Genomic DNA, 24,353 nt, shown 5'->3' on the forward strand with positions numbered 1-24,353 from the left:
ACCAAGTACTCATTGACTGCTGACATTGGATAAAGAACTGCTCCCTTCTTCCCTCTGGTGCTTTGCCCACGTTCATTCCTCCACATGTAGCGTTTACCGTACCTTTTTACCTGGTTCCCTCTCAAACCTCGTGTGACTTCAGATATTACCTGTAGGGATCTCATTCTGAGCCTGTCCCCCATGGTGCATTTAGGTCTGTCAGTGTCCCTTAGTGCCCAGTAAAGGGCCTGCCACCAAGGGCTTGTAAATGTTTGTTGAATGAATAAATGAACAGATGAATGTTTGAATGAATCAATGAATATAACAGAGAGAGCGAGACAGAGAAAGAGAGAGAACTGCAATGAGGTGAGGGTCTCCTCAGACCCAACAGTAGCCCTGACCACATTGTCCCTTCCGCCCCTCCCTGGGAGGAGGGTTCTGGCCACACCCCAGAACTTGCTGGCTGCCAGGCCTGGAAGGCTTTTCGTGGAGCTCAGCACATTCCTTCCTTCCCCAGTGGCTGAGAGTGGGCAGGGGGCATTTCAGAGAGAAGTGGGGAGGCCCTGAGCATTCTGGGATCCTGCCAACCTGTTTCTGGTCCCTTATACCCTTAGAAGTAGGCCCTAAACACACAGTGTAGAGAATGGGATGGGTCTGCAGAAGGACCACTGAGTTGCTGTGAGGGGCAAGGGTGCTAACTAAGGAGAGGGCCTGGTGGCCTCGCCTGGCTGGACAATGGGGCAGAAGCTGCTGACGCGTATTTTGAGGGTAATCCCTGGCTTCGTTGCAGCCCCAGCCCCAGGCCTGGGCTCAGAGAGCTGCGAACATCCGAGGCAGCGGCTGGGTGGACTCAAGGGGCATGTGGGGGTACTTGTGCTCCTTGTGTTGTTCCCCGGGGCCTGGTGAGTCAGGGCAAGCTGGGGGCCGGGGGCCAGGGTATCAGGGTGAGGCCTGAAGGCCTTGGTTTGGGAGTCAGGCAGGTCTGGATTCAAATCCCAGTGCTACCAATTACCTACTGTAGGTGACTGTTGGTGTCACTTACCCTCTGGGAGCCTCATTGTCTGTTATATGAAGGGGACAGAAGAGTGTTGCAGCATCTTTGGGGTCCAGCAGAACTGGAGTTGGACCCCAGCTCTACCACCTCCTGGCTGTATAGCTAAAAATTGGGTATAATTTACCCACCTTATACCCTTGATTCCAGGGGCAGAGCTTTGGGTACCCAACACAGTATTTGGCATATGATAGGTATTCCCTCAAATGGCAACTCCATTAAGCAGGGAAGTGGGGCTCCCTGCTGTTTTCACTCAGGGCAAAAGCCCCCTAACAAGTCTAGCCAGTCCCCTGATTTGTGTGGATAATAATGCAAAATACTTCTGAGTAGCACTCACTCTGTGCTAGGCACTTAAAATTCTTTTTTTCACTCATATAATCTTCACAAGCACCCCATGAGCTGGGCACTTTTACTATCTATGTTTTAGAAATGAAGAAACTGAGGCCCAGAGACATGCTGTGACTCGCTGAAGGTCATAGAGCCAGAAAGTGGCCAAGCTAGGATTTGAACCAAAGCTGACTGGGAGAGGGAGTGGAAGGAGTTTATTTTAGGGGCCCCAGGAACCCAGCAGGGCCATGCCTGGGTCTGGAAGCCAGGAACTAGTGCTGGTGGGGTGCTCAGTCTCCAAGGGGCTGTATCAATGTACAAATCCCAGGAACGGGGCTCATGGTAGAGTTCTCAGCCCAGGCAAGGGAGTGGTGGCTGTCATGTGGCTCCCCCCCCCTTGGGAGTGGATGTAGCTGGGAGAAGGGATGTTTGTTTCCCCACCACCCACCCCCTAGTGATGTCATGCCTCGGCAGCCAATGGCTAGGGTCTGCCCCTTCCCCCTCCCCATTCCTTTTCCCCCCCAGTCTGGGGTTGGGGCTGACCAGATGGACCTGGAGCTCTCGAGGTGTTTGGAGGCCCAGTGGTAAGAGATCAGCCCGCCAGTTCCCTCCCTGGCCAGGCTGTGGACTGTGGGAATGAGACCCAGGGTCCTGGGAGGTGCTGGGAGGGTGCCTGGGGCTCAGGAGGCAGCTTGGGTAGGCGTTAAAGGCACAGACTTTGGAGCCAGACCTTTCTGGCTGTGCAGCCTCCGGCAAGATACTTCACCCTTTGTGCCTCTGCTTTCTGGTCTCTACAATGGGCTGCTGGAGGCCACCTCACAGGGCTGACTAGAGGGTAGATGAGTTGCTGCTTGTAAAGAGCTGAAGCAGGATGCCTGGGGTGGGGCAGGCGTTTTGGTACCTGAAATAGGTCCTGGGGAGGCAGTGCTCATCCTGTTGGTGGGAGGTCCTGCCCAAACTGGATTTTGTCCCTCACCCAAAGTTCCCCTTTGGTAGGGAAGAGTGTGGGGCCACAGGTGAGCAAAAGCTGGGTATGAGACACTGAGATGCACAGCCCACACCCCCACTTGCTATCAGAGACTCGTTTATATTATTTGAGCGCTTACTATATTCTGGGAATATTCTAAGCACCTGCCATTATCTTACAAATCCTCAATGTTGCTCTTATTGGCTGCATTTGACAGATGAGGAAACTGAGGCCCTGAGAGGTGAAATACCTGGTCCCAATATTCCAACCTGAGAAGTGCTGGAGCAGGGACTGAGGCAGCTGGAGGCTACTGCCCGCTCTCTTCCCCCTCTGCCTCATTAGATAGCCTCGGATCATGTCCGGGGCCCTGGATAGGTCAAGTCAAGACCTCGCTCCCATTGCTGAGGCACCAGATCACTGGTGGCTGAGGCTCTGAGAGGAGAATTCCTAAAAGAAGTTGGCGCCAACCATGGGGGTAAGAGGGTGCACAGGGTAAAGCTGGGGTATTCCTCAGCAGGCCCAACTCAGCTGAAGAGCTCCTTACCCCAGTCACTCTGAAGGGCATGAATGGCCTCTTAAATGGGCATCTAGGTTGTACCTTCTCCAGGGAGGTATGTCAAAGATTTAATGAGCCAAGGCAGGGAAAGATCTTTGCACATACTAAGTACTCAAGGAATGGGGACTCCGAGAATTCTGGAAGTTCAGGAATGTACCAGGGTAGCGCCACAGGAAATGCTCAACAAATGGGCTGTTGGCATCTGGAGGGTCCTGCCTTGCCTTGATTCACCATGGGAGCCCCATTAGATCTTCCTCTAAGACAAGTCAGGGACCCCCCCCCCCAGGAACCTCCCCACCCCTCCTTCCCCTGCCAAGTGGGATGGGCAGAGCTGGGAACACAGAGTGCCCAGGGTGGGGTGGGCTTCCTTCCGAAGCTGCCCCAACCCCACCCCAGGGGCTGGGTACGTGGCTCAGGAAGGGCACAGTTGTTCTAAATATAACCTGAGCTGGCCACTGTCCTGGGCATGGATGAGGAAGGAGGGCATCTGTCTTGTCGCCACCCTGGCTGAACTTCCTGTGCCAGCCTCTGGGTGTGACCCTTGCTGGCCCAGCCTGGGGCAGGGAGCTTGGCCCCCGAAATCCTTTCCTCCATCTCCATTACCTCCTACAGGGACCAGGCTTCTCCCACCCCCAACTCAGGATGTTATGTTTTGTCAAGGACTCAGAGTTAGCTTCTCAGACCTGGGTTCAAGTCCCAACTCCATCACTGTATATCCTGTCTCTCAACCCTCGTTTACTCAGTAAAATGGAGTGCCATGAGGTCCCATCTATAAAGTGCCTGCCTGGCCCCTCTAAAAATGCCCATCCTGGCACCCTCACCCCTTTTCCCCCAGCCAGGCCCGCTCCTGCCCCAGCTATTTTGCTGCTTGGGCCTCTTCCAGTGCTCAGAGCCACTGATGTAAGTTAAGGTGCAGAATTGGGGTCAAGGGCACATGTCCTATCTGTGTTACCCCAGACAGGTCACTTCCCCTTTCTGAACCTCAGTATCCAACCCTAAAACAGCTACCACATCTAGCGTGATTCCAGGGCCTATGGGTGCCAGCACAGGGCCCAGTTCGGAGGAAATGCCCCAGATGTGGGAGCCAACCCTACTTAGAGGGGATGGGGGCTCAGAGGGGAGGCCGGAGAAGGACATGGAAATTAGTACACCTAGCAGAGCTAGAGAGGAGCCCTCCGACACAGCAGAGGACCAGCTAGTGGAGTGGGTACAGTTGGATCATTGAGGGGGTCCCTGTGTCCTCTTTTCTGGCCAGTGGTGGGCTATGAAGGGCCATTGTGTGGCTGGGGGTGGGTGGGCAGGGGCGGAATGTGACTGGGCACAGCAGATAGGCCATTGTTTGAGGGAATGTGCCCCATGAGGCCTGACCTTTCCCTTGGGAGTAGGGGTTGGCGGGTTGGCATGCCAGGTGGGGGCTGGGAGGACAAGGCCAGAGTTAGAGGGTGGGATGGGGGGGAGACAAGATCTAGTCCCTTTCCCCCAGAAAGGTCGTTAGGCTGCATGAGAATCATAGCTCTGCCTTATTTTTGCTGTGTTGTGTGATCTAGAGCAAGGTTCTTGGCCTTTCTAGGGGGCTAGGGTTTTCCACAGTGAGGTGGAAAGTGAAGGTCTTAGCACAAGACTGGCAAAGAGTGACCACTCAATACCCATTAGTTATGATCAGGGCTGGCATTTTCAGACAAGTTCAAGTCCTTGCTTAGCCGTTTGTGACCCGATCGAGTGATTTCCCTTCGTGTAACCTCAGGTGTCTTCTTTGTAATGGGCTCGATATTTGTATTGACCTCACAAGGGTGTTCTAAGGTCCATGTGCAATGACCCCTGTAGGATATTCGACACAAGATCAGGACCACAAGAAGATCTTAATAATAATAAGTGTTTATGAAGTGACTTCCATGTGCCTGGCACTTTATATTTGGTAATTCACTTGACTCTCCCACCAGTCCTGTGAGGGAATGTTCTCATTCTCCCCATTTTATAGATGAGTAAACTGAGGTGAGGGGATTTGCTCATGGGAAGTACATGGGATGGTTATGATTATTTTATAGTAAATTATTTTATAGTAAATTTGGCTCCCTTGGTTGGCTGAGGTGGTTGGTGTAGGGGTTCTGCTGTAAGTCAGTTCTGTCTTTACTGCTTGTTGTCCAGTTGTGTCACCTTGGGTAATGGTCTTCTGAGCCTCAGTTTCCCCACCTGCATATGGGGACAGAGTATTGACAGAGTACGGGAAGGGTCAGGCATTTAGGAAACAATCACTGGGATGAGCTGATAGTAATGCTCATGTTATTCTTCTTAGAGCCCCGGACACAGGAGGCCCAAGGAGCTGGAGGTGACCCTGAGGTGAGCACTGGCTGGTGCCACATGCCCTACCCTGCCCTTCCCTGGTCCACCTGGAGCCTCATGCCCCTGTCTCTCCTCGGCAGGCAGCAAGACAGCAGAGGAAGGGCGTACGCTCTGCCGACGACTGTGCGGCACCCCAGGCTGGGCTCCTATTAGGAGGGGGTGCCTGTGCCCAGGCAGCGGTGAGAGGACAGCTGGGGTGGGGGCCCTTCTTCCCTCTGATACCACCTTGACCTCTCTCTCTAAGCCCGGCCTCCCTCTCTGGTATTCCCCTGGCCTCAAGCCTCCATCTGTGTCCCCTGCAGGATCAGAGGCAGCTGCTCCATGAAGAACTGAAGCTGGTCCTACAGCAGAAGGGAGAGGGGAAGTGGGAACCTGGGGCTCCAGTGACACCCAGCAGCACAATGGAGGTCAGGAGCCGGAGTGCTGAGGTGAGTGTCCACACGTCCTCCAAGGGGGACTTGTGGGGTTTGGGTAGGGGGCACAGACTAGGACAGCAAGGAGACATTTCCTCGCTTCTCTGTGCCCCCGTCTCCCCATCTATGAAATGGAAATAGCAACAGGGCCTATTTTACGGGTCACTGTGAGCAAAACACTTTTAACGTAGGTAAAGTGCTCAGCACAGTGCCTGGCACAGACTAAGATTCAAAGCAGCTGATTTACTGGAGCAGAATGGAGTTATATTAATAATAAGCTAAAGAAAATCGAGTAGAAACCCTTCATCAGAAGAGGCAGGATGGTGCAGGGTTAAGGACATGGACTTTGGACCCACGGGTTTAAATGCCAACCCTACCACTTCAGCTGTGCAGCCCTAAACCAATGACCTGAACTCTCTAACCCTCAGTTTCCCCGTCAGTGAAAAGGGGTGTGGTCCCCACTTCTGAGGGTGTTGAGGACTCACACTTGAGCCATTTGCACAGGGCCTGGAGCCTAGGGAGCCTCCGTAACTGCCAGTGCTGTCACTGTGAAGGAGACAGGGCACTGGCCTTGATGGCATCCTACTGGATGCGAGGCACAGAGAGGGTCTACTTTTACGGGAGCCACACTGGCTGAGGGGTGGCAGGCAGGGGGTAAAGTGCAAGGAGGTCAATGCCTACAGGCCATCCTATGGACTCTGAGGCTAAGGCTGAGGCCCAGTGGCTTAACTTGCTGTGTGGCATTAGGCAAATCACTTCACTTATCTGTATTTTTGTGTCCCTATCTGTGACTGCCCAAGCTGTGAAAAGGATGAAATGAGATGCTGCAAACAAAATGCTTAGCCCAGGGACTAAGGATGGTGGTGACGGTCACGCTGCTCCCTGCTGCCCCTACCACAACTCTTTTTACCCCTTCTGTGCCCACCCTCTTGTCCTGGGGCCACTGCTGTGGGGCATCTGGCCCAGACCTGCTTTCCCTTCTCTAAGCCCTGGGCTCAACTTCAGTCTGTGCCAGCCTAGATGCCCTGCCCAGTACAGCATCCCCTCGGATGCCTGTTGATTCAGGCCTCAGCCCACAATCAGAGACTCCTTCCAGTACACCCATGTTACCCAACTTTACAGTAGGGAAACAGGCCCAGAGAGGGCAAAATTCTCCCCCAGCGACACACAGCAGAATGGATTCCTAGACAGTGTGGAACTGAGGTCTCTCACTGCCTCTTCTGGGAAACCCAGATGTGAATTCCACAGTGCGCAGTTGGGCAGGGGCCAAATCAGCACCATTGTCAATAAATACCAGGAATACCGCTGTCCGCTTGTCCACCACGCGTTAGCCACGCACACCCCTTCACTGGATTCCCTTTCCCATGGGCGTTCTGCAGGTCTCGGGGTCATAGAGTTCACAATAGGGCACAGTGTCACATGCATTCAAGCCTCCAAGGAGGCCAGTCCCACCCTGCCCCTCCATCCCGCACCACTTGAAGATCCATCCTTTTCTTTGAATCCCATTCTCACCCCACCCCTGTTCTGCTGTTATTAAAGCCCTTCCCCATAGCTCAATCCGGTCTTGAGACAATGAGTCCCCACCCCACCGCCACACAGACACTCTAGCGGTACAACCTCGTATCTTTGGCTCCTCCTCTCTGGCTTGTGGGCTGTATCCACGCGTGCTCTCCGATCCAGCTCCGCACTCCTAACCCCGCCCCCCAGGACTGGCCACGCCCCATTGAGAGCACAGCCCTGCCCTCTCGATCGCAACTCCTGTTCCCTCTAGCCTCCCTTAGGATCCCGCCCCTCCTGACAGCCACCCTACGGCTCAGGGAGTCCACCGAGCCAGCTTAGCCGTTGAACCTTTCCGCCGGCCCTACGGAGCGAGTAGTCCTCGCGCGTGCTTAAAGGAAGATGCCTGAGTGGGTGGGCCCACAGGACCTGCCTGTGGCTCGTCGAGGGGCATGTGCCCTAAGGACCCGTTTAAGAGACGCTTATAAGCGCGATGGCGAGCTCTGGGTGAGGTCTGGCCCTAGCGCCTCATGGCGACACCTCGCCGCCCTCCGCAGGAGCTGAGGCGGACGGAATTGGTGGAGATCATCGTGGAGACCGAGGCACAGACTGGAGTCAGCGGCATCAACGTAGCCGGCGGCGGGAAGGAAGGAATCTACATCCGCGAGCTGCGCGAGGACTCGCCAGCAGCTAGGAGCCTCAGCCTGCAGGAAGGTGGGTGGGGCCGGGAAACGGGGCGGGGCCTTTCTGCGGGGGCAGGGTTAGGAATCTGCCCCTGGTGCCCAGCGCGGCCCGCGACCTGCAGGCAGGGTTAAGAGCTGTGGGAGGGGCCTTGTGTGTCGGCGTCGCGGTTGCTCCGAGCGGTTTCTGGAAGTTTATTGTCTCAGTCCCACTCACAGACTTGCAGTTCACTGGTTTGTGATCTTCCTGTGCCTCAGTTTTCTCATCTCTAAAATGAAAATAATTCTAGTACTTACCTCATAGGGTTATTATGTGGATTAAATGAGTCAGCTTTTGAAAACAGCACATGGCTAAGTGGCATATAGTAAACACTGTGTAAGTGCTAGTTATTATTTTTGTTGTTAGGGCTGGAGAAAAGAGGTGGAGTTAACAACGTGGAGGAGGTGGGGAAGGGAGCTTAGTAAGGGATGTCTTAGGTAACATGGATGAGGCTGACGTGATTTATTCATGCAACAACTATTACTATGGAGCCTTCTATTTCCAGGTATTCTAGGTGCTTTGGCTACTTCAGTGAACAAAACAGATAACACTCTCTGTACTTATGGAGCAGAGAGTGCACATTCTAGTGGGGACAGACATATTTAAGCAAAATATGTAAAATATATAGTAAATTAGAAGGTAATATGTGCTATTAATGCCAGGAGGGAAGCTGCATTTTTAAATAGGGTGAGCGAGGACGGGAGGAAAGGCCTGAAGCAGGTAAGGGAAGGAGCTATGTGGTCACCTGGAAGAACATTCCAGGCAGACAGAAGAACAGCCATTGCAAATGCCTCAAGATTGGAGTGTACCTGGCTTGTTGGAGGAACAGCAAGGAAGCCAGTGTGGATGGAATAGAGTCAGTGAAGAGGAGAGTAAGAGATGAGGCTAGAGAGGAAAGAGCAAGGGACATTTTTAGAAGACTTTAAAGGCCATAGTGAGGACTTTTTTAGTCTGGGAGGGTTATAAGTGTAGGAGAAGTGAATGTATTGAACTACTGTATTAGCAATAAGACTAGGGAGGCAGAGTGGGCAGCAGGGAGACCAACAAAAAGACTACTGTGGTTATCCAGGTACCAGACGGTGATGTTTGGGGCCAAAACAATGTTATTGGAGGTGAAGAGAAGGGTTTGGATTCTAGATATATTTTGGAGGAGGAGCTTTCAGGACTGGATATGGGGTGTGATGAAAAGAGAGGGGTCAAAGAGGATGGAATTCGTAGGCCCACAAATGGAGAATACTGGGGCTGGAGCTTGTTTGGAGGAAGACCAGAAGTACAGTTTGGATCTGTTAAACGAAACGTGTCTTTTGGACACCCAAGCGGAGATGTGGAAGGGCAATTGATATATAACTCTAGGATGGAGAGGATGGGTGGGAGAGATACACTTGGGAGTTGTCAGCATACTTATAACCTTTAAACTCTTGTATCTGGATTGGCTTCCAAAAGAGGTGAGTAGAGCATATCGATGGAGAAGTGGTTTGAAGGAGAGTGAAGTTGGGTCAAAGGCTGAGGGGTCCAAGTAGATAAAGTCTGGGATTTGACCACTGGACTTAGCTACATACACAGAGGTCACTGCGTGGTTCCTTGAGAGGAGCAGTTCAAAGTTCTGGGATGGGGTGTCAGAAGTGTGATTGGAGAAATGGAAATAACGCAGTTAGACAACTCAATGCATTTTGCCATTAAGGTGAAGAAATAAATGTGGCAGTAGCTCCAGGTGGAGTGAAGTCAAGATAACCTTTCTTATGTGAGAAATAATGTTATGCTGTTTGCTGATGGGAATAATGTAGTAGGCAGAGACAATCGATGATGTGGGGGGAGGGGAGAATTGCTGGAGGAATTGACCTGAGCTGGAATGGGACAGTTAATCCCTAGGAACAGGTGGAGAGGAGAATAAATCACCACAGGAGCAGCGTGGTGAGTAATGGGGTGAGAACTCTTCTGATTCTGTTCTCTAAGACAGCGAAGTCAGTGTCTGAAATGTGAGATGGAAAGGGGAGTGGAAAGGCAACAAGTATGGCCTGAATGGTTGTGGATTTGCTCAGTGGGGAAGGTGGAGCTAAGGCCATGAGACCTGGGCTTTGTTCTTAAATGTTCCAACCTCAAACTGGAAGGAACGTCGCTGTCTCAATGCTGCTTTGCGGAGATGGGCGGGGCCAACTTTTGGGGCGGGGCCTCACTTTGCTGGCTCCAGGGAAGTAGGCAGAACCAAGCCTGGGTGGAGATGGGCGATGCCTACACTCCTCCCCCCTCCACTTTGCCTGCAGGGGACCAGCTGTTGAGCGCCCGCGTGTTCTTTGAGAACTTCAAGTATGAGGATGCACTACGCCTGCTGCAATGCGCCGAGCCTTACAAGGTCTCCTTCTGCCTGAAGCGCACTGTGCCCACCGGAGACCTGGCGCTGCGGCCCGGGACCGTGTCTGGCTACGAGATCAAGGGCCCGCGGGCCAAGGTGGCCAAGCTGGTACGCGTACTTAGCCCGGCCCCGTCGCTGGACTGCCCCAGCGATCCTGTTTCTGCGCCGTGAGCCCCACTCCCTTACACCGTGGGCCAGCCTTACCCTCTGTCTTGTCACTAATCAAATGCTAATCCCACTCTTTGCCTCCTGTACTCTGCCCCTAAACTCCTCCCTGGGGAGGAGAACCCACCCATCCCAGTCCAGGGCCCTCACCTGGTTTGAAGAAGCATCCCCACCGTCAACTCCAGGCTTGTAGGGGTCCTGAACCAGGGGTCTTCAGTCGGGATGCCACGATCAAGCCTCATTGCCCCTCCCTTACTGATGAGTGATCCTGCACAAGGGTCCCTCCTTAGGCCTCAGTTTCCCCATTTCTAGAATGAGGGTATTGGGGAAAATCCTGGATGATTGGGTCCCAGAAGTTTTGGGACCTAGAAGTCTTGGGTCCCAGTTTCTACACCCTTATTGACTCACTATAAGATTCTAAATGAATGTCTTTTCCTTCAGGGGCAGTAATGGTGAAATGACAGGCAGGAAGTCGGGATGGTTTTGGGAACAAGATGGTCAATCCATCACATCCCCAGCCCTGGTACAATACCAGGTGGGGTTCCCCTTATCCAGCCCAGGGCCTCCCACTGTCCCACCGCCTCCCGCCTCTCTCCTCTCTCCCCAGAACATCCAGAGTCTGTCCCCTGTGAAGAAGAAGAAGATGGTGATGCCCGGGGCCCTGGGGGCCCCTGCAGACCTGGCCCCCGTTGACGTCGAATTCTCCTTCCCCAAGTTCTCCCGTCTGCGTCGGGGCCTCAAAGCTGAGGCTGTCAAGGGTCCTGTCCCAGCCGCCCCCACCCGCCGGCGCCTCCAGCTGCCTCGGCTGCGAGTCCGAGAAGTGGCCGAAGAGGCCCAGGCAGCCCGGCTGGCCGCGGCTGCTCCTCCACCCAGGAAGGCCAAAGCAGAGGCTGAGGTGGCAGCAGGAGCCCGTTTCACAGCCCCCCAGGTGGAGCTGGTTGGGCTCCAACTGCCAAGCGCCGAAGTGGGTGTCCCCCAGATCCAAGCCCCCAAGGAGGTGGCCCCTGCAGCGGAAGCAGCGACTGGCTTTGCCATCCATCTGCCAACCTTTGGGCTAGGAGCTCCGGCTGCACCTGCTGTGGAGCCTGTGGCTGTAGGGATCCAGGTCCCCCAAGTGGAGCTGCCTACCTTGCCCTCCCTACCCACTCTGCCCACACTACCTTGCCTGGAGACCCGGGAAGGGGCTGAGGTGGTGATGGTGCCCACCCTGGATGTGGCAGCACCTACTGTGGGGGTGGACCTGGCCTTGCCAGGAGTGAAAGTGGAGGCTCGAGAAGAGGCACCTGAAGTGGCCCTGAAGATGCCCCGCCTCAGTTTTCCCCGTTTTGGGGCTCGAGCAAAGGAAGTGGCTGAGCTCAAGATGGCCAAGGGCAGCCCCGAGGCCAGGGCGAAGGGGCCCAGACTTCGAATGCCCACCTTCGGGCTTTCTCTTCTGGAATCCCGGCCCGCTGCCCCTGAAGCTGCTGTTGAGAGCAAGCTGAAGCTGCCTACCATCAAGATGCCCTCTTTTGGCATTGGGGTCTCGGCACCCGAGATCAAGGTGCCCAAGGGGCCTGAGGTGAAGCTCCCCAAGACCATTGAAGTCAAGCTCCCGAAAGTGCCCAAAGCAACTCTTCCAGAAGTACAACTCCAAGAAGTGGGGCTTCCAAAAGTGTCAGAGATGAAACTCCCAAAGGTGCCTGAGATGGCTGTGCCAGAGGTGCAACTTCCAGAGGTGCAGCTTTCGAAAGTCTCTGAGATGAAGATCCCCGAGATGAAAGTCCCGAAGGTGCCCGAGATGGCTGTGCCCGATGTGCGACTCCCAGAGGTGCAGCTGCCGAAAGTCTCAGAGGTGAAGCTCCCAAAGGTGCCCGAGATGGCTGTGCCCGATGTGCGACTCCCAGAGGTGCAGCTGCCGAAAGTCTCAGAGGTGAAGCTCCCGAAGGTGCCCGAGATGGCTGTGCCCGATGTGCGACTCCCAGAGGTGCAGCTGCCGAAAGTCTCAGAGGTGAAGCTCCTGAAGGTGCCCGAGATGGCTGTGCCCGATGTGCGACTCCCAGAGGTGCAGCTGCCGAAAGTCTCAGAGGTGAAGCTCCTGAAGGTGCCCGAGATGGCTGTGCCCGATGTGCGACTCCCAGAGGTGCAGCTGCCGAAAGTTTCAGAGGTGAAGCTCCCGAAGGTGCCCGAGATGGCTGTGCCTGATGTGCGACTCCCAGAGGTGCAGCTGCCGAAAGTCTCAGAGATGAAGCTCCCGAAGGTGCCTGAGATGGCTGTGCCCGATGTGCGACTCCCAGAGGTGCAGCTGCTGAAAGTCTCAGAGTTGAAGCTCCCGAAGGTGCCCGAGATGGCTGTGCCCGATGTGCGACTCCCAGAGGTGCAGCTGCCGAAAGTCTCAGAGTTGAAGCTCCCGAAGGTGCCCGAGATGGCCGTGCCCGATGTGCGACTCCCTAAGGTGCAGCTGCCGGAAGTGCAGGTGCCAAAGGTCCCAGATGTGCAGCTTCCAAAGGCACCGGAGGTGAAGCTGCCCAAGGCTCCCGAGGTACAGCTAAAAGCTTCCAGGGCAGAGAAGGCAGAGGGGGTAGAATTTGGCTTCAAGATGCCCAAGATGACCATGCCCAAGCTGGGGAGGGCAGGGTCCCCATCACGAGGCAAGCCAGGCGAGGCAGGGGCTGAGGTCTCAGGGAAGTTCATGACACTTCCCTGTCTGCAGCCAAAGGTGGACGGCGAGGCTCGTGTGGGCGTCCCCTCTCTCACACTGCCCTCAGTGGAACTAGACCTGCCAAGGGCACTCAGCCTGGAGGGACAGGTACCAGTGGCTGAAGTGGGCAAGGTGGAACAGGCAGAAGGCAAGGTAGAGTGGGTACAGGGCAAGGTGGCAGCAGGGGACGGGGAAGTGGCCTTCCGGATGCCCTCTGTTGAGCTCGTCACTCCACAGCTTCCCACAGTGGAAGGCGAAGAAGGACGGGTAGAGGTGGTGGAGATGAAAGTCAAACCCTCTTCCAAGTTCTCCCTGCCCAGATTTGGACTCTCAGGGCCAAAGGTGGCCAAGGCAGAGGCTGAGGGGACTGGGCGAGCCACCAAGCTGAAGGTGTCCAAGTTTTCCATCTCACGCCCCAAGGCTCGGGTGGCGACAGAGGCTGAAGCCAAAGGGGCAGGGGAGGCAAGCCTGCTGCCTGCACTTGATCTGTCCATCCCGCAGCTCAGCCTGGATGCCCATCTGCCCACAGGCAAGGTGGAGGTGGCAGGGGCCGATGTCAAGCTCAAGGGGCCCAGGTTCGCCCTACCCAAGTTTGGGGTCAGAGGTCGGGATACTGAGGAAGGAGAACTAGTGACAAGGGTGGCCGAGTTGGAGGGCAAGGGTTGGGGTTGGGATGGGAGAGTGAAGATGCCCAAGCTGAAGATGCCCTTTGGGCTGGCTCGGGGGAAGGAAGTAGAAATCCAGGGTGGGCATGTCAGCCTGGGGGAGAAACCAGAGCTTCTGGGTGGACAGCTTAAGATCCCTGAGGTGGAGCTGGTCACGCTGGGGATCCAAGAAGAAAAGGGGGCCGAGGGGTCTGGAGCCGTCAGTGAAGTACAGCTGTCAGGCCTGCAAGGGTCCACAACCAGGCAGGCAGGCACTGAGGGCCAGGAGGGGGTGCTGAGGATGCCCCTGGGCATCTCCCTGCCCCAGGTGGAGCTGACCAGCTTCGGGGAGTCTGGTCTGGAGGCCACCTCTGGACAGCAGGCCGAGAGTGCAGCCCCTTCAGCAGAGGGCACAGCAGGCTACAGGGTCCAGGTGCCTCAGGTTACCTTGTCTCTGCCTGGAGCCCAGGTGGCCAGTGGTGAGCTCTTGGTGGGTGAGGGCATCTTTAAAATGCCCACTGTGACAGTGCCCCAGCTTGAGCTGGACATGGGGCTGAGCCGAGAGGCACAGGTAGGGGAGGCAGCCACAGGCGAGGGTGGGCTGAGGCTGAAGATGCCCACACTAGGGGCCAGAGCTGGTGCCGGGGACAGAGGGCCTGGGGACCAGCCCCCAGGAGCTGAACGTACCTTCCACCTCTCACTGCCTGATGTGGAGCTCTCACCGCCTGCTGTGGGCAGCCATGCTGAGTACCAGGTAGTAGAGGGCGAGGGGGACACTGGACACAAGCTCAAGGTGCGGCTGCCCCGGTTCGGCCTGGTGCGGGCCAAGGAGGGGGTTGAGGAGGGCGACAAGGTCAGGAGCCCCAAACTCAGGCTTCCCCGTGTAGGCTTCAGCCAGAGTGAGGCTGTCACTGGGGAAGGCTCCCCCAGCCCGGAGGATGAAGATGAAGAAGAGGAGGGTAGTGGGGAAGGGGCCTCTGGGCGCCGAGGTCGCCTCCGAGTCCGCTTGCCCCGTGTGGGCCTGGCTACTTCTTCCAAGGCCTCTCGAGGGCAGGAGGGCGAGGCAGCCTCTAAGTCCCCTAGTGGGGAGAAGTCCCCCAAGTTCCGCTTCCCCAGGGTGTCCCTAAGCCCCAAGGCCCGGAGTGGGAGCAGAGACCGGGAAGAGGGTGGATTCCGGGTCCGGCTGCCCAGTGTGGGGTTTTCGGAGACAGGGGCTCCAGGCCCCACCAGGATGGAGGGGACTCAGGCTGCCGTCATCTGAAGCCCCTGGGCAGACTCCCCTCCTGTCTTCCCATCCTGCCCCCTTGTTCTGTGTGTGAGATAACCAGCACTAACCCTCAGAGGGCTGGGAGGTGGGTGACTGACGGGCAGGGCAGGGGAGGCCTCGTGCCCTGCTCATTGGCAGGGGGTCTGTATTTTGCCATGTGAATAAATAATCCTGCGGTAGCTTTGTGTTTGGTCTCCTCTGTGTATGGGGCAGTGTGGGGTGGGGGTGGGGGGACAAGGGAGGGTGAGGAGGGTGCAGAGAAAGAAGGCCCCAAGGAGGAAGGAGGGGGAACTGAAGCCTGGCCTGAGGGGAGTCTGTGGCTGGGAGACAGGCCACCCATGGTCTGAGGAGCGTCAAGGAGGCCTTAAGATGGGTCCGGTGGGCGGGGGCCTGCTCTGGCCCTTCAGAAATCCCAGGGACCTCTGAGCAGGACTCTGGAAAGTGCCCCAGTGGAGCACAGCTTTGGGACCATGCTGCTGCGACTCCAGCTGTCCTGGGAAAGCCCGCCCACTCTGGCCAGGACAGCTCCAGGGGCCCTAACAGAGCAGAAGGATTGCTACCCACCTGCCCTCTGCTGGCCACTTCCCCACCAACAAGAGCACCTCCTCATCCTGGCTGCCCCTTTCCTGTACGGCTGGTTTGATTGCCCTGTCCACCCGGCCCCACCCAGAAGGCTCCTCCTGGTCCCTCTTCAGGTTTGTGGGTTCAGAGCTCACTCCAGACACCCAGCTGCCTCTTAGGACTAGGTCCCAGGGTGCTCAGTCCCCATCGGAGCTGGGCCTCAGCTCCCAGGGACCAAACCCCCTAAGCCTCCACCAGGGTCTCCAGACTCCCCTGCATCTCTCTGCCATGCCCCAGAAGACATGCTATCCAGTCCCAAATCTCCCCCTGACGTTCCCATATCCACCCCTCCACTCTCTTCACATCTCCACCCTCCCATTCTAGAGAATGAAGGGCCATGCCCTTGAGTTGTCACAGACCACCCACCTATACTCTAGCACCTTCTTCGTTCAAGCTGTCCTCCCCTTGAGTCACTACCCTGTCACATGCTTTCTCTTTTTCTCCACCAAACATGGCAGGAATTATCTGCCCTCATGGTGCATATCCCTTGACCAGCCCCCTAGCATTTGGGGTTTTCCTCCCACCATGGCTGACTTCTCAGTGTCCTCAGGGACCTCTCTGTGGTCATGCCAGGGGCTTCCTCTCTATCTCTTGTCCTGACTTCTCAGGATCTCTTCCTCCTTCCTGAACACTCCCTTCTCTCTCTTTTCCACTCCTCGCTCCTCACGCCCCTTGAACACTCAGGACACCCCCCCAGGCCTTCACCCACGCTCACACCCACCCTGGGACCTGTCCCGGAGTCTTCCATTCCTCACCTGTGTGTAATCATTCTCAAATTCTCTCCTGGGTCCATGAGGGGATTCAGTGGCCTCTGCATGCCTCCCCTGGCTCTCTCCTGGGTCCTGGGAGGGTGTGTGGCGTGGTGGTTCAGATCTTGGCTCTAGAGCCAGACTGCTGGAGGTCAAAGCCTCTCTCTGGCACCCAGCTGGGTGATCTTAGGCATTTTTAAAACTTTTTTGTGCCTTGATTTTCTGTTCCGTTAAATGGAGCTATTAAGATGTATGTTGTAAGGATCAGATAAGGCTTCTAAAACACTCAATTTGCATTTAAACGTTTCAGTATTAAATTTCCTAATGTGACCTAAGTATCCTCTCCCCCAAAGTGTTCCTGTCGATGCCCCTGTCTCAGAGTCCATTCCACCATTGCCGAGGCCAGAGCCCTGGACCTTGTCCTGGATGGCTCACTCCCTTCCCTACAACCTGCAGTCCCATAGCCTGGCCTCCTGGCCTTCTGAGTATCTCATCCACCAGCCTTCTCCCCCACTCACCAGCTCTCCTACTCTCGCTCCCTCCAATCCACTCTTCTTCACACAGTAGCTTTCTGACATTCAAATCTGACATTCCCTCCCTTGCTCAAAAGGCCTTCTGTGTCTCCCCAGTGCCCTGAGAACAATGTCCAAACTCCTTAGCCTGGCATTCAAGACCTTTTACAACCTGGCTCTGCCTCAGCCACACCTACCCCATGTCATCCACAGGCTGGGGCAGACGCTTTCTGAAAACACACACACACACACACACACACACACACACACTCCTAGCTCAGAAAGCCTGTTTTTCCTCAGCTCTGTTTGGGAATGTCCCATTCCTCTGCCTGAGGTCCACCATCAGACTCCTCTCTCAGTCGACCCTTCACCTGTCCAGCCTCTTCAGGGTTCCGTCACTGGGTGGGGGAGGGGGCTCGACCTGCTACCCCACCCCCATTCCAGCCAGGGGCTCAGGTCTCCAACAACAGAACCAGAGCCACTCAGCAACGCTGGAACCCATTTGAGGGGGCCTGGGACCCCTCATCCCAAGCCAGGAGGGCTTCGGGGGAGGGGTGCAGCCCTTGGCAGACTCGCAGTGTGGCACAGGGGGCTGGGGGTGCCAGGGAGGCAGGTGCAAACCTTGAAGGCGGAGACACGAGTGCAGTTGTCTTTCCCCCACTGGGGGGACCCCAGGGCCTGTGGCGGAGAGGGGCTACCAGGCAGACCCTGTGGGGAGGGGGGGGTGGCAGGGTGGTGTCTGACAGCAGGAGCACCATGGCCACCATCCAGTCCGAGACTGACTGTTATGACATCATCGAGGTGCTGGGCAAGGGCACCTTCGGGGAGGTGGCCAAGGGCTGGCGGCGAAGCACAGGCGAGATGGTGGCCATCAAGATCCTCAAGAACGACGCCTATCGAAACCGTATCATCAAGAACGAGCTGAAGCTGCTGCGCTGCATGAGGGGCCTGGACCCCGAGGAGGCCCACGTCATCCGCTTCCTTGAGTTCTTCCATGACGCCCTCAAGTTCTACCTGGTCTTCGAGCTGTTGGAGCAAAACCTTTTTGAATTCCAGAAGGAGAACAACTTTGCCCCCCTCCCTGCCCGCCACATCCGCACGGTCACCCTACAGGTGCTCAGAGCCCTGGCCCGGCTCAAGGAGTTGGCCATCATCCATGCGGATCTCAAGCCCGAAAACATCATGCTGGTGGACCAGACCCGCTGTCCCTTCAGGGTCAAGGTGAGGGGCTGCCCAGGGGCCGCAGCGTCCCTTTTTCCTGTCTCCTCCCGGCTTCCCTCAGACCTGTGCGCTCCCCGGACGCTGAAGTCTCCCTTGACCCACCTCCCAGCCCTGAGGTCTCCCCCTCCCTGTCCACCTCCTGGCCCTGAAATCCTCCCCAACTCTCTGTCCCAATTCTGACACCTTTTCCATCCTACCCCTAAGGCCTCTCTGTTCTTGTTCAATTCTTAGCTCAGCTCCTCTGGCCCAGCCCTGTCCTGTGGGGCTGACATTCTATTGGGGAGATAGAGTCGCCAAGATAAATGAGTATAATATGGTATGTGAGTGAATATGAAGTAGGGAGGAGGATGATATGGGGTGTTGATGTGGGGGTGGGGGGGTGATGAGTAAAACTTTGTGTAGTGTCAGGGAGGCCTCACTGAGGTGGCATTTGAGGGAAGTCCTGAAGGAGGGAGGGAGCCATGTAGACATTTGGGGTAGAGCATCTGGGTAGAAGGAATAGCCAGTACAAAGGCCCTGAGGTAGGAGTGAGCCGTGTGTGTGTGTGTGTGTGTGTGTGTGTGTGTGTGTTTGAGGAGCACTGAGGAGGTCAGTGTGACTGAATGACTGAGGTGAAGAGAGAGGAAATGGGAGCAGGGAGGTGAAGGGGCCGGGTTGTACAGGGCCTTGTGGGCCACAGTGAGAACTTAGGTCTTATTCTGTGTAAGATGGAGCCACCGGAGGATCCTGAGCAGAGGAGGACATGTTCTGACTCAGGTGTTCACAGGTCCCCTGACTGTGAAAGGAACAGACTGAGGTGGCAGGAGCAGGAAGACAGTGAGAGGTGACTGCACCAGTCCAGGTGGGAGACGTGAGAGGGTGGGACTGGAGTTGGCACAGTGGGAAGAGGGGACGTGGGTGGGTCTGAGTAGATTTTGGAGTTGGAGACGACAGGATTTGCTGACAGATCTCACATGAACTGTAAGAGAGGGCTTCAGGGGGGACAAAAACCTGTTAGCCTGACCAGCAGGATGGCAGGACCATTCCTCATCCCAGTAAGTTTAACCGGCAAGACATTTACTGAATGCCTGCTCTGGGCCTGACCCTGTGCTGGGTGACAGAGGCAGCTCTGCACTGTCACAAACCCTTGTGACCCCTCTGCCTGCTTCTGCGTTTGTTACTACCATCCGGGGATGGATCGGAACGAGCACCATGAGGGCAGGGCACCACTCTATCTTTGGCATCTCCCAGCCCAGCACTGTCACGGAGTCTGTGCTAAATGTCAGACCCAGAGTGATACAGAGACAGGAAGAGGCAGAGCATTCTGCTCTGAGAGAGAAAAGGACAGAGACCCAAGGAAGGAGAGACTCCCACAAATACAGCAGGAGACCGACAGGACGGATCCACAACAGCTGGCCAGCGTTGGCACCCTACCGTGTTTGCGGAATGAACGAACGAATGAATGAATCCCACGAACACTGAGTGCCCAGGGTCACTTAAGCTCACTGAGATTCGGGCCTTGGCAGTCTGCATTCAAATTAATGACCATTTTGTCCTACCACCTTCTGCAAATAGAAGTTAAGGGACGGCTGAATGAAAAGCAGAGAAACTCGGAGAGGGAAACTGAGGTAGGGACCAAAATAGAGTCTTGGAGATTCAGAGTGAAAATGGCAGATAGCTCCTCCCAGACGCATCGGGAGAGACAAGGACTTTTAGCCATTCACAGTGTTAGTTCAACAGGTGTTCGTCAAGCTCCCGCCATGTACGAGGGCCTGTGGGTAACAGTGCTTGAGGCTGAGGAGAACCTGAGCTTCAGGGAGGTGTCTTCCTAGCGGGCAATACAGAGACGGAGATGGAGATTGACACTGAGAGATGAGAGACACAGATAAGCGATGAAGAGGCAAAGAAAGAACGAGAGGGAGAAAGAAAATTACGGATAAAAAGCTCATTCATTCATGCATTCATTCTTTACTGAGCCCCTGCTCTGTGCCAAGCACTATTCTAGGTGTCTAGGAACATAGCAGTGAACAGACAAAATCCTACCCTCGTGGGACTGACATCCTAGTTGGTTAGAAAAATAATGAACTCAATTAAAAGATAAAAGATGTAATTTGTGAAATGGTGTTAAGAGCTGTGAAGAAAAGCAGAGGACCAGGAAGGGGGGTAGGAAGGGTAGGGGGTGCTGTTTTTAATGGGATGGCCGGGGGAGGCCTCACTGAGAAGGTGACATGAGTAAAGACCTGGGGAGGTGAGAGGGGGAGCCATGTGGACACCTGAGGGAAGAGCATTCCAGGCAGAGGAAACAACCAGTGAAAAGGCCATGAGCTGGGAATGTGTCTGGCTTGCTCACGGAATAGTGAGAGAATCGTGTGGCTGGGGGTGAGTGAGGGGAAAGTAGGAGGAGCTGAGGGCAGAGCAGAGAAGGGGCAGATTGTAGGAGCCTCGGGGCTGCAGTGAGGGCTTTGGCTTTTATCATAGGATGTGTTATCACAGGATGTGGTCTAAAGCCACAGGAAGACAGGAACGTGACCTGACTCAGGTGTTCACACGATCCCTCAGGGCGTATGTGAGGAACAGACCGGGGGACAGAGGGAAGGAGCAGGGAGAGCAGTCTAAGCAAGAGATGACGTGTGGAGGATAGGACCAGGGAGGGGGCTGTGGCTGGGATGCACAGTGGGCAGATTCTTGATCTGTTCAGAAGGTGGAACCAACAAGATTTGCTGATGGACAAGGTATGGGGTAAGAAATAAAGAGAGGGGTGCTAACTCTCACAGGCATACTCTAGAGGAGAGAAATAGAGACAGAGACACAGACATAAACCAGAGACAAAGGCTGGAGGAGACAGATTGGGACATAAACAAGAGCTAAAGACTCATAGACACAGCGACAGACAGTCTGATGGCAGAAGCAGACAGACACTGGGGAGAGACGCCAAGGTAGGCCCAGATTGACTGGCCCTGCCCCTCACCTTGTCCACTGGCTTCCCTACTCCCACACAGGTGATCGACTTCGGCTCAGCCAGCATTTTCAGTGAGGTGCGCTACGTGAAGGAGCCGTACATACAGTCGCGCTTTTACCGGGCCCCCGAGATTCTCCTGGGGTTGCCCTTCTGTGAGAAGGTGGATGTGTGGTCACTGGGCTGTGTCATGGCAGAGCTGCACCTGGGCTGGCCGCTCTACCCGGGCAACAATGAGTACGACCAGGTCCGCTACATCTGTGAGACCCAGGGCCTGCCCAAGCCCCACCTGTTGCACGCTGCCCGCAAGGCCCACCGCTTTTTCAAGCGCAACTCTCACCCTGACGCCACCAACCCCTGGCAGCTCAAGTCCTCAGCCGACTACTTGGCCGAGACCAAGGTAGGGGGGTCGGGGAGTGAGGGTAGTCGGTGTGGGGGCTGCCACATCAAGAAAAAATCCAGGGAGGACCGGAAGCTTGATGACAGCTGTGGGATTGTCACGGCAAGAGAGGTCTGGGTGAGATAAAAGGTGGGACTAGAAGTGTGAGGGTCACTCTGGGGGCTGCTGAAGCAAGGCAGATCTAGGTGAGACTGCAGGGAGGACTGGAATCTTTGGGGTCAGATGTAGGGGCAGCTGTAGCAAGAGGGATCTGGGTTATACCTTAAGTTGGACACAAGGGATAGGGCAGCTCCTCTGCCAGCTTCAGATCTGGGCTCTTCAAACTAGTGCAGTGTGAGGGACCTGAGTGAGGTCCCAGGTGGGGCTGGAGGTTTAAGTCAGCCTGTCTGCTACTTCTGTGGCCGCAGCCATCACACGTGTGCAGCAAGAGTCTGGGTGAGATAGCAGAGAAGATGGGTAGTTTGGGCCAGCCTTGGGAGCTGTCATAGCAAGACAGGTCTGAGGCGAAAGGTCGGACTGAAAGTTTATGGCAGCTCCTCTGATAGTTCCTTGCCTGGGGGTTGTCAAACTAGTGTGGCAAGAAGGTTCGACAACTGGGAGGCCCAGGGGGCTGGGATCGGGTGTGGGGGCTGTAGCAGCAAGAGGGGTCTGGGTTTGATTCCAAGGAGGACTCGTGGTTTAGGGCACTCTCTACTACCGTAGTGGCTGGTAGCAGCTGGACCCACGGCTCTGGGGAGGACTGGCGGTCTGGGGTGAGGTGTGAAACTTGGGTGAGTGAGAGCTCTTGTTAGATGATAGGACCAAAGAAGACAGTCAGGTGTCCTTCATGTAGCAGGAGGATGGCTCTGAATTTGACTAGAGGGGGTCTGGTGTTAGGGAGCAGGAGCGGCCCTCTCAGCAGCAAGAGGGCTCCAAGTCAGATCACAGGCAGAACTGGAAGTCAGGGTTCAGGTGTGTGGATTTCATAGCAACAAGAGAGCTCTGGGCCAGACTGGAGGGCAGACTGGAAGCTGTGGGGGGGTCATATGTGAGCCCCACGGCAGGAGTGCCCGGGACCCAGAGCCTGGACTCCCTGTCAACCCCTGCCTGCCGTGTCCCTCTAGGTGCGCCCATTGGAGCGCCGTAAGTACATGCTCAAGTCACTGGACCAGATTGAGACAGTGAACGGCAGTGGGGCAGCCAGTCGGCTGACCTTCCCGGACCGTGAGGCGCTGGCCGAGCACGCTGACCTCAAGAGCATGGTGGAGCTGATCAAGCGCATGCTGACCTGGGAGTCGCACGAACGCATCAGCCCCAGCGCTGCCCTGCGCCACCCCTTCGTGTCCATGCAGCAGCTGCGCAGTGCCCACGAGACCACCCGCTACTACCAGCTGTCGCTGCGCAGCTGCCGCCTCTCCCTGCAGGGGGAGGGCAAGCCCCCTGCACCCATGGTGGCCGCTACAGAAGATGGGTCCCCCTACTACCATCTGGCTGAGGAGGAGGCGGCCGTGGGCTTGGGCAGTGTGACAGGCAGTGGGCCCTTCTTCTGGGAGGAGAAGGCACCGGGCATGCAGCGGGCCATCGACCAGCTGGATGACCTGAGTCTACAGGAGGTGGGCCGTGGACTGTGGGGTGAAACCCCCGAGGTGCTGGCCCCACTCAAGGCAGCCACTGCTGGCCGTCGGGTACCCGATTCGGGCCCCGAGCCCATCCTGGCCTTGTATGGCAGCCGCCTGGCCGGCCGCCACAAGGCCCGCAAGCCGCCCACAGGCTCCAAGTCTGACTCCAACTTCAGCAACCTCATCCGGCTGAGCCAGGCCTCGCCAGAGGATGATGGGCCCTGTCGGGGCAGCGGCTGGGCAGAAGGAGAGCACCGTGGGGCCTCCGCCGAGCCCTCCTCCATCCTGCAGCGGGATGGGGATGGGCCGGACATGAAGGACATGACCACGGATGCTGAGGTAAGTTAGGAGGGCGGGCAGGGTGCAGGTAGGCCTAGGGTCAGGGCCTCCCCCAGAGCTCCGGGGGCGGGGGGCACAGTGAACCCAGCCTTGGTTTCCACACATCTGCATTGCTTGCAGCTGGCTCTGAGTCCAACTCACTCTAGCCCACTCTCCGGATGTGACGAGGCTCCACACACATTAAACAATATTCAGGATGTAATGAGGATGTAACAAGGTTTTGCACATACTCATCTGCCGTAAGGCTGTGTAAAAACTCAGAACACAGTAATCTACCTGTAAGAAGTGATAAAGGCCCAGCGCTAAGAACAAGTCCTCTCAGCTCATGCTCACCCATCTTCAAGATGTGACAAAGCCTCATCTGACAAAGCAGACATTAATACACCCTCAAGACACATTGTGGTCTCAGGACACACTATCAAAGCCCCCAGGATGTGATGAGGGTTGCAAAGGTACAGAATCGCCCTCTGGAAGTGACAAGGGTTCAAGTGGGACAGGAGGGAGTCCATGAGGGGCAGGCTGGTGGCTTCTTGGCTGATGCCCTCTCTTCTCCCCCACAGAGGCCAGGCCCTGAGCTCTTCGACCCTAGCAGCTGTGTTGGGGAATGGCTGAGCGAGGACTGGACCCTGGAGGGCATCAGGGGCCCACGGGCTCAGGGGCTCCCGCCCCGCCATGCCCACCCACACGGTCTGCCCCGGGCCACCAGTTTTCTGCAGCATGTCAGTGGGCACCATTGATAGTGACCCTACCCCTGCCCATCACTGGGGGGCTGCGTTAGCTGGGCTGGCATCCCCTTCTCAGAGCCATCTCCTGAACGCACAAATTATTCTTACAGAAAGATAGTTATCCAGAAATTCTCATTCCCCCTGCCCACGGCGCATGCCTGTACATACCCCAAACACAGGAGGGCTTTGGCGTCTGGCCTGTGGCCGCCTTGGCCAGAGGGAAGCAGGAAGGGGGCTGCATCCTGCTGGCCCTGAGCACATCCTTGGCCCTGTTGCCTCTGCCTATTTCAATAAAGAACT

At 56.1% G+C, this 24,353-nt stretch overlaps 2 protein-coding genes across 3 annotated transcripts; both read left to right on the top strand.

Annotated features, from left to right (window-relative positions):
* Positions 1-1,904: 1,904 nt before the first annotated feature.
* On the top strand, positions 1,905-15,132 carry PRX (periaxin). 2 transcript variants are annotated; one of them, XM_074314312.2, is made up of 7 exons: positions 1,905-1,941; positions 5,174-5,217; positions 5,301-5,399; positions 5,523-5,648; positions 7,688-7,844; positions 10,112-10,308; positions 10,973-15,132. In XM_074314312.2, the coding sequence occupies exons 4-7, from the start codon at positions 5,622-5,624 to the stop codon at positions 14,945-14,947; spliced, it is 4,356 nt and encodes a 1,451-aa protein (XP_074170413.2). In that variant the 5' UTR covers positions 1,905-1,941; positions 5,174-5,217; positions 5,301-5,399; positions 5,523-5,621; the 3' UTR covers positions 14,948-15,132. The 2 variants fall into 2 exon arrangements, with proteins under 2 accessions (XP_074170413.2, XP_074170412.2); XM_074314311.2 differs by lacking the exon at positions 1,905-1,941 and having other exon boundaries at positions 5,137-5,217.
* A 2,459-nt stretch (positions 15,133-17,591) lies between these two features.
* Positions 17,592-24,065, top strand: HIPK4 (homeodomain interacting protein kinase 4). The gene is made up of 4 exons (XM_088800745.1): positions 17,592-18,056; positions 21,035-21,508; positions 22,495-23,328; positions 23,889-24,065. Exons 1-4 carry the CDS (start codon positions 17,592-17,594, stop codon positions 24,063-24,065), a joined length of 1,950 nt encoding a protein of 649 aa, XP_088656871.1.
* Positions 24,066-24,353: the final 288 nt, after the last annotated feature.

Source organism: Rhinolophus sinicus, chromosome 8 (assembly GCF_057876585.1).
Source record: "Rhinolophus sinicus isolate RSI-liver-muscle chromosome 8, RSI-T2T, whole genome shotgun sequence".
In the NCBI taxonomy this organism is placed as follows: domain Eukaryota; kingdom Metazoa; phylum Chordata; class Mammalia; order Chiroptera; family Rhinolophidae; genus Rhinolophus; species Rhinolophus sinicus.

What these genes read in the sequence shown, in the direction of transcription:
- HIPK4 (XM_088800745.1), top strand. Translation starts at nt 17,592, where the DNA reads ATGGCCACCATCCAGTCCGAGACTGACTGTTATGACATCATCGAGGTG. An exon ending in GCTGTCCCTTCAGGGTCAAG is followed by an intron (nt 18,057 to 21,034) that starts GTGAGGGGCTGC and finishes ACTCCCACACAG; the next exon opens with GTGATCGACTTCGGCTCAGC. An exon ending in ACATGACCACGGATGCTGAG is followed by an intron (nt 23,329 to 23,888) that starts GTAAGTTAGGAG and finishes TCTCCCCCACAG; the next exon opens with AGGCCAGGCCCTGAGCTCTT.
- PRX (XM_074314311.2), top strand. Translation starts at nt 5,152, where the DNA reads ATGCTCATGTTATTCTTCTTAGAGCCCCGGACACAGGAGGCCCAAGGA. An exon ending in GAGCCTCAGCCTGCAGGAAG is followed by an intron (nt 7,845 to 10,111) that starts GTGGGTGGGGCC and finishes CTTTGCCTGCAG; the next exon opens with GGGACCAGCTGTTGAGCGCC. An exon ending in GGGCCAAGGTGGCCAAGCTG is followed by an intron (nt 10,309 to 10,972) that starts GTACGCGTACTT and finishes CTCTCTCCCCAG; the next exon opens with AACATCCAGAGTCTGTCCCC.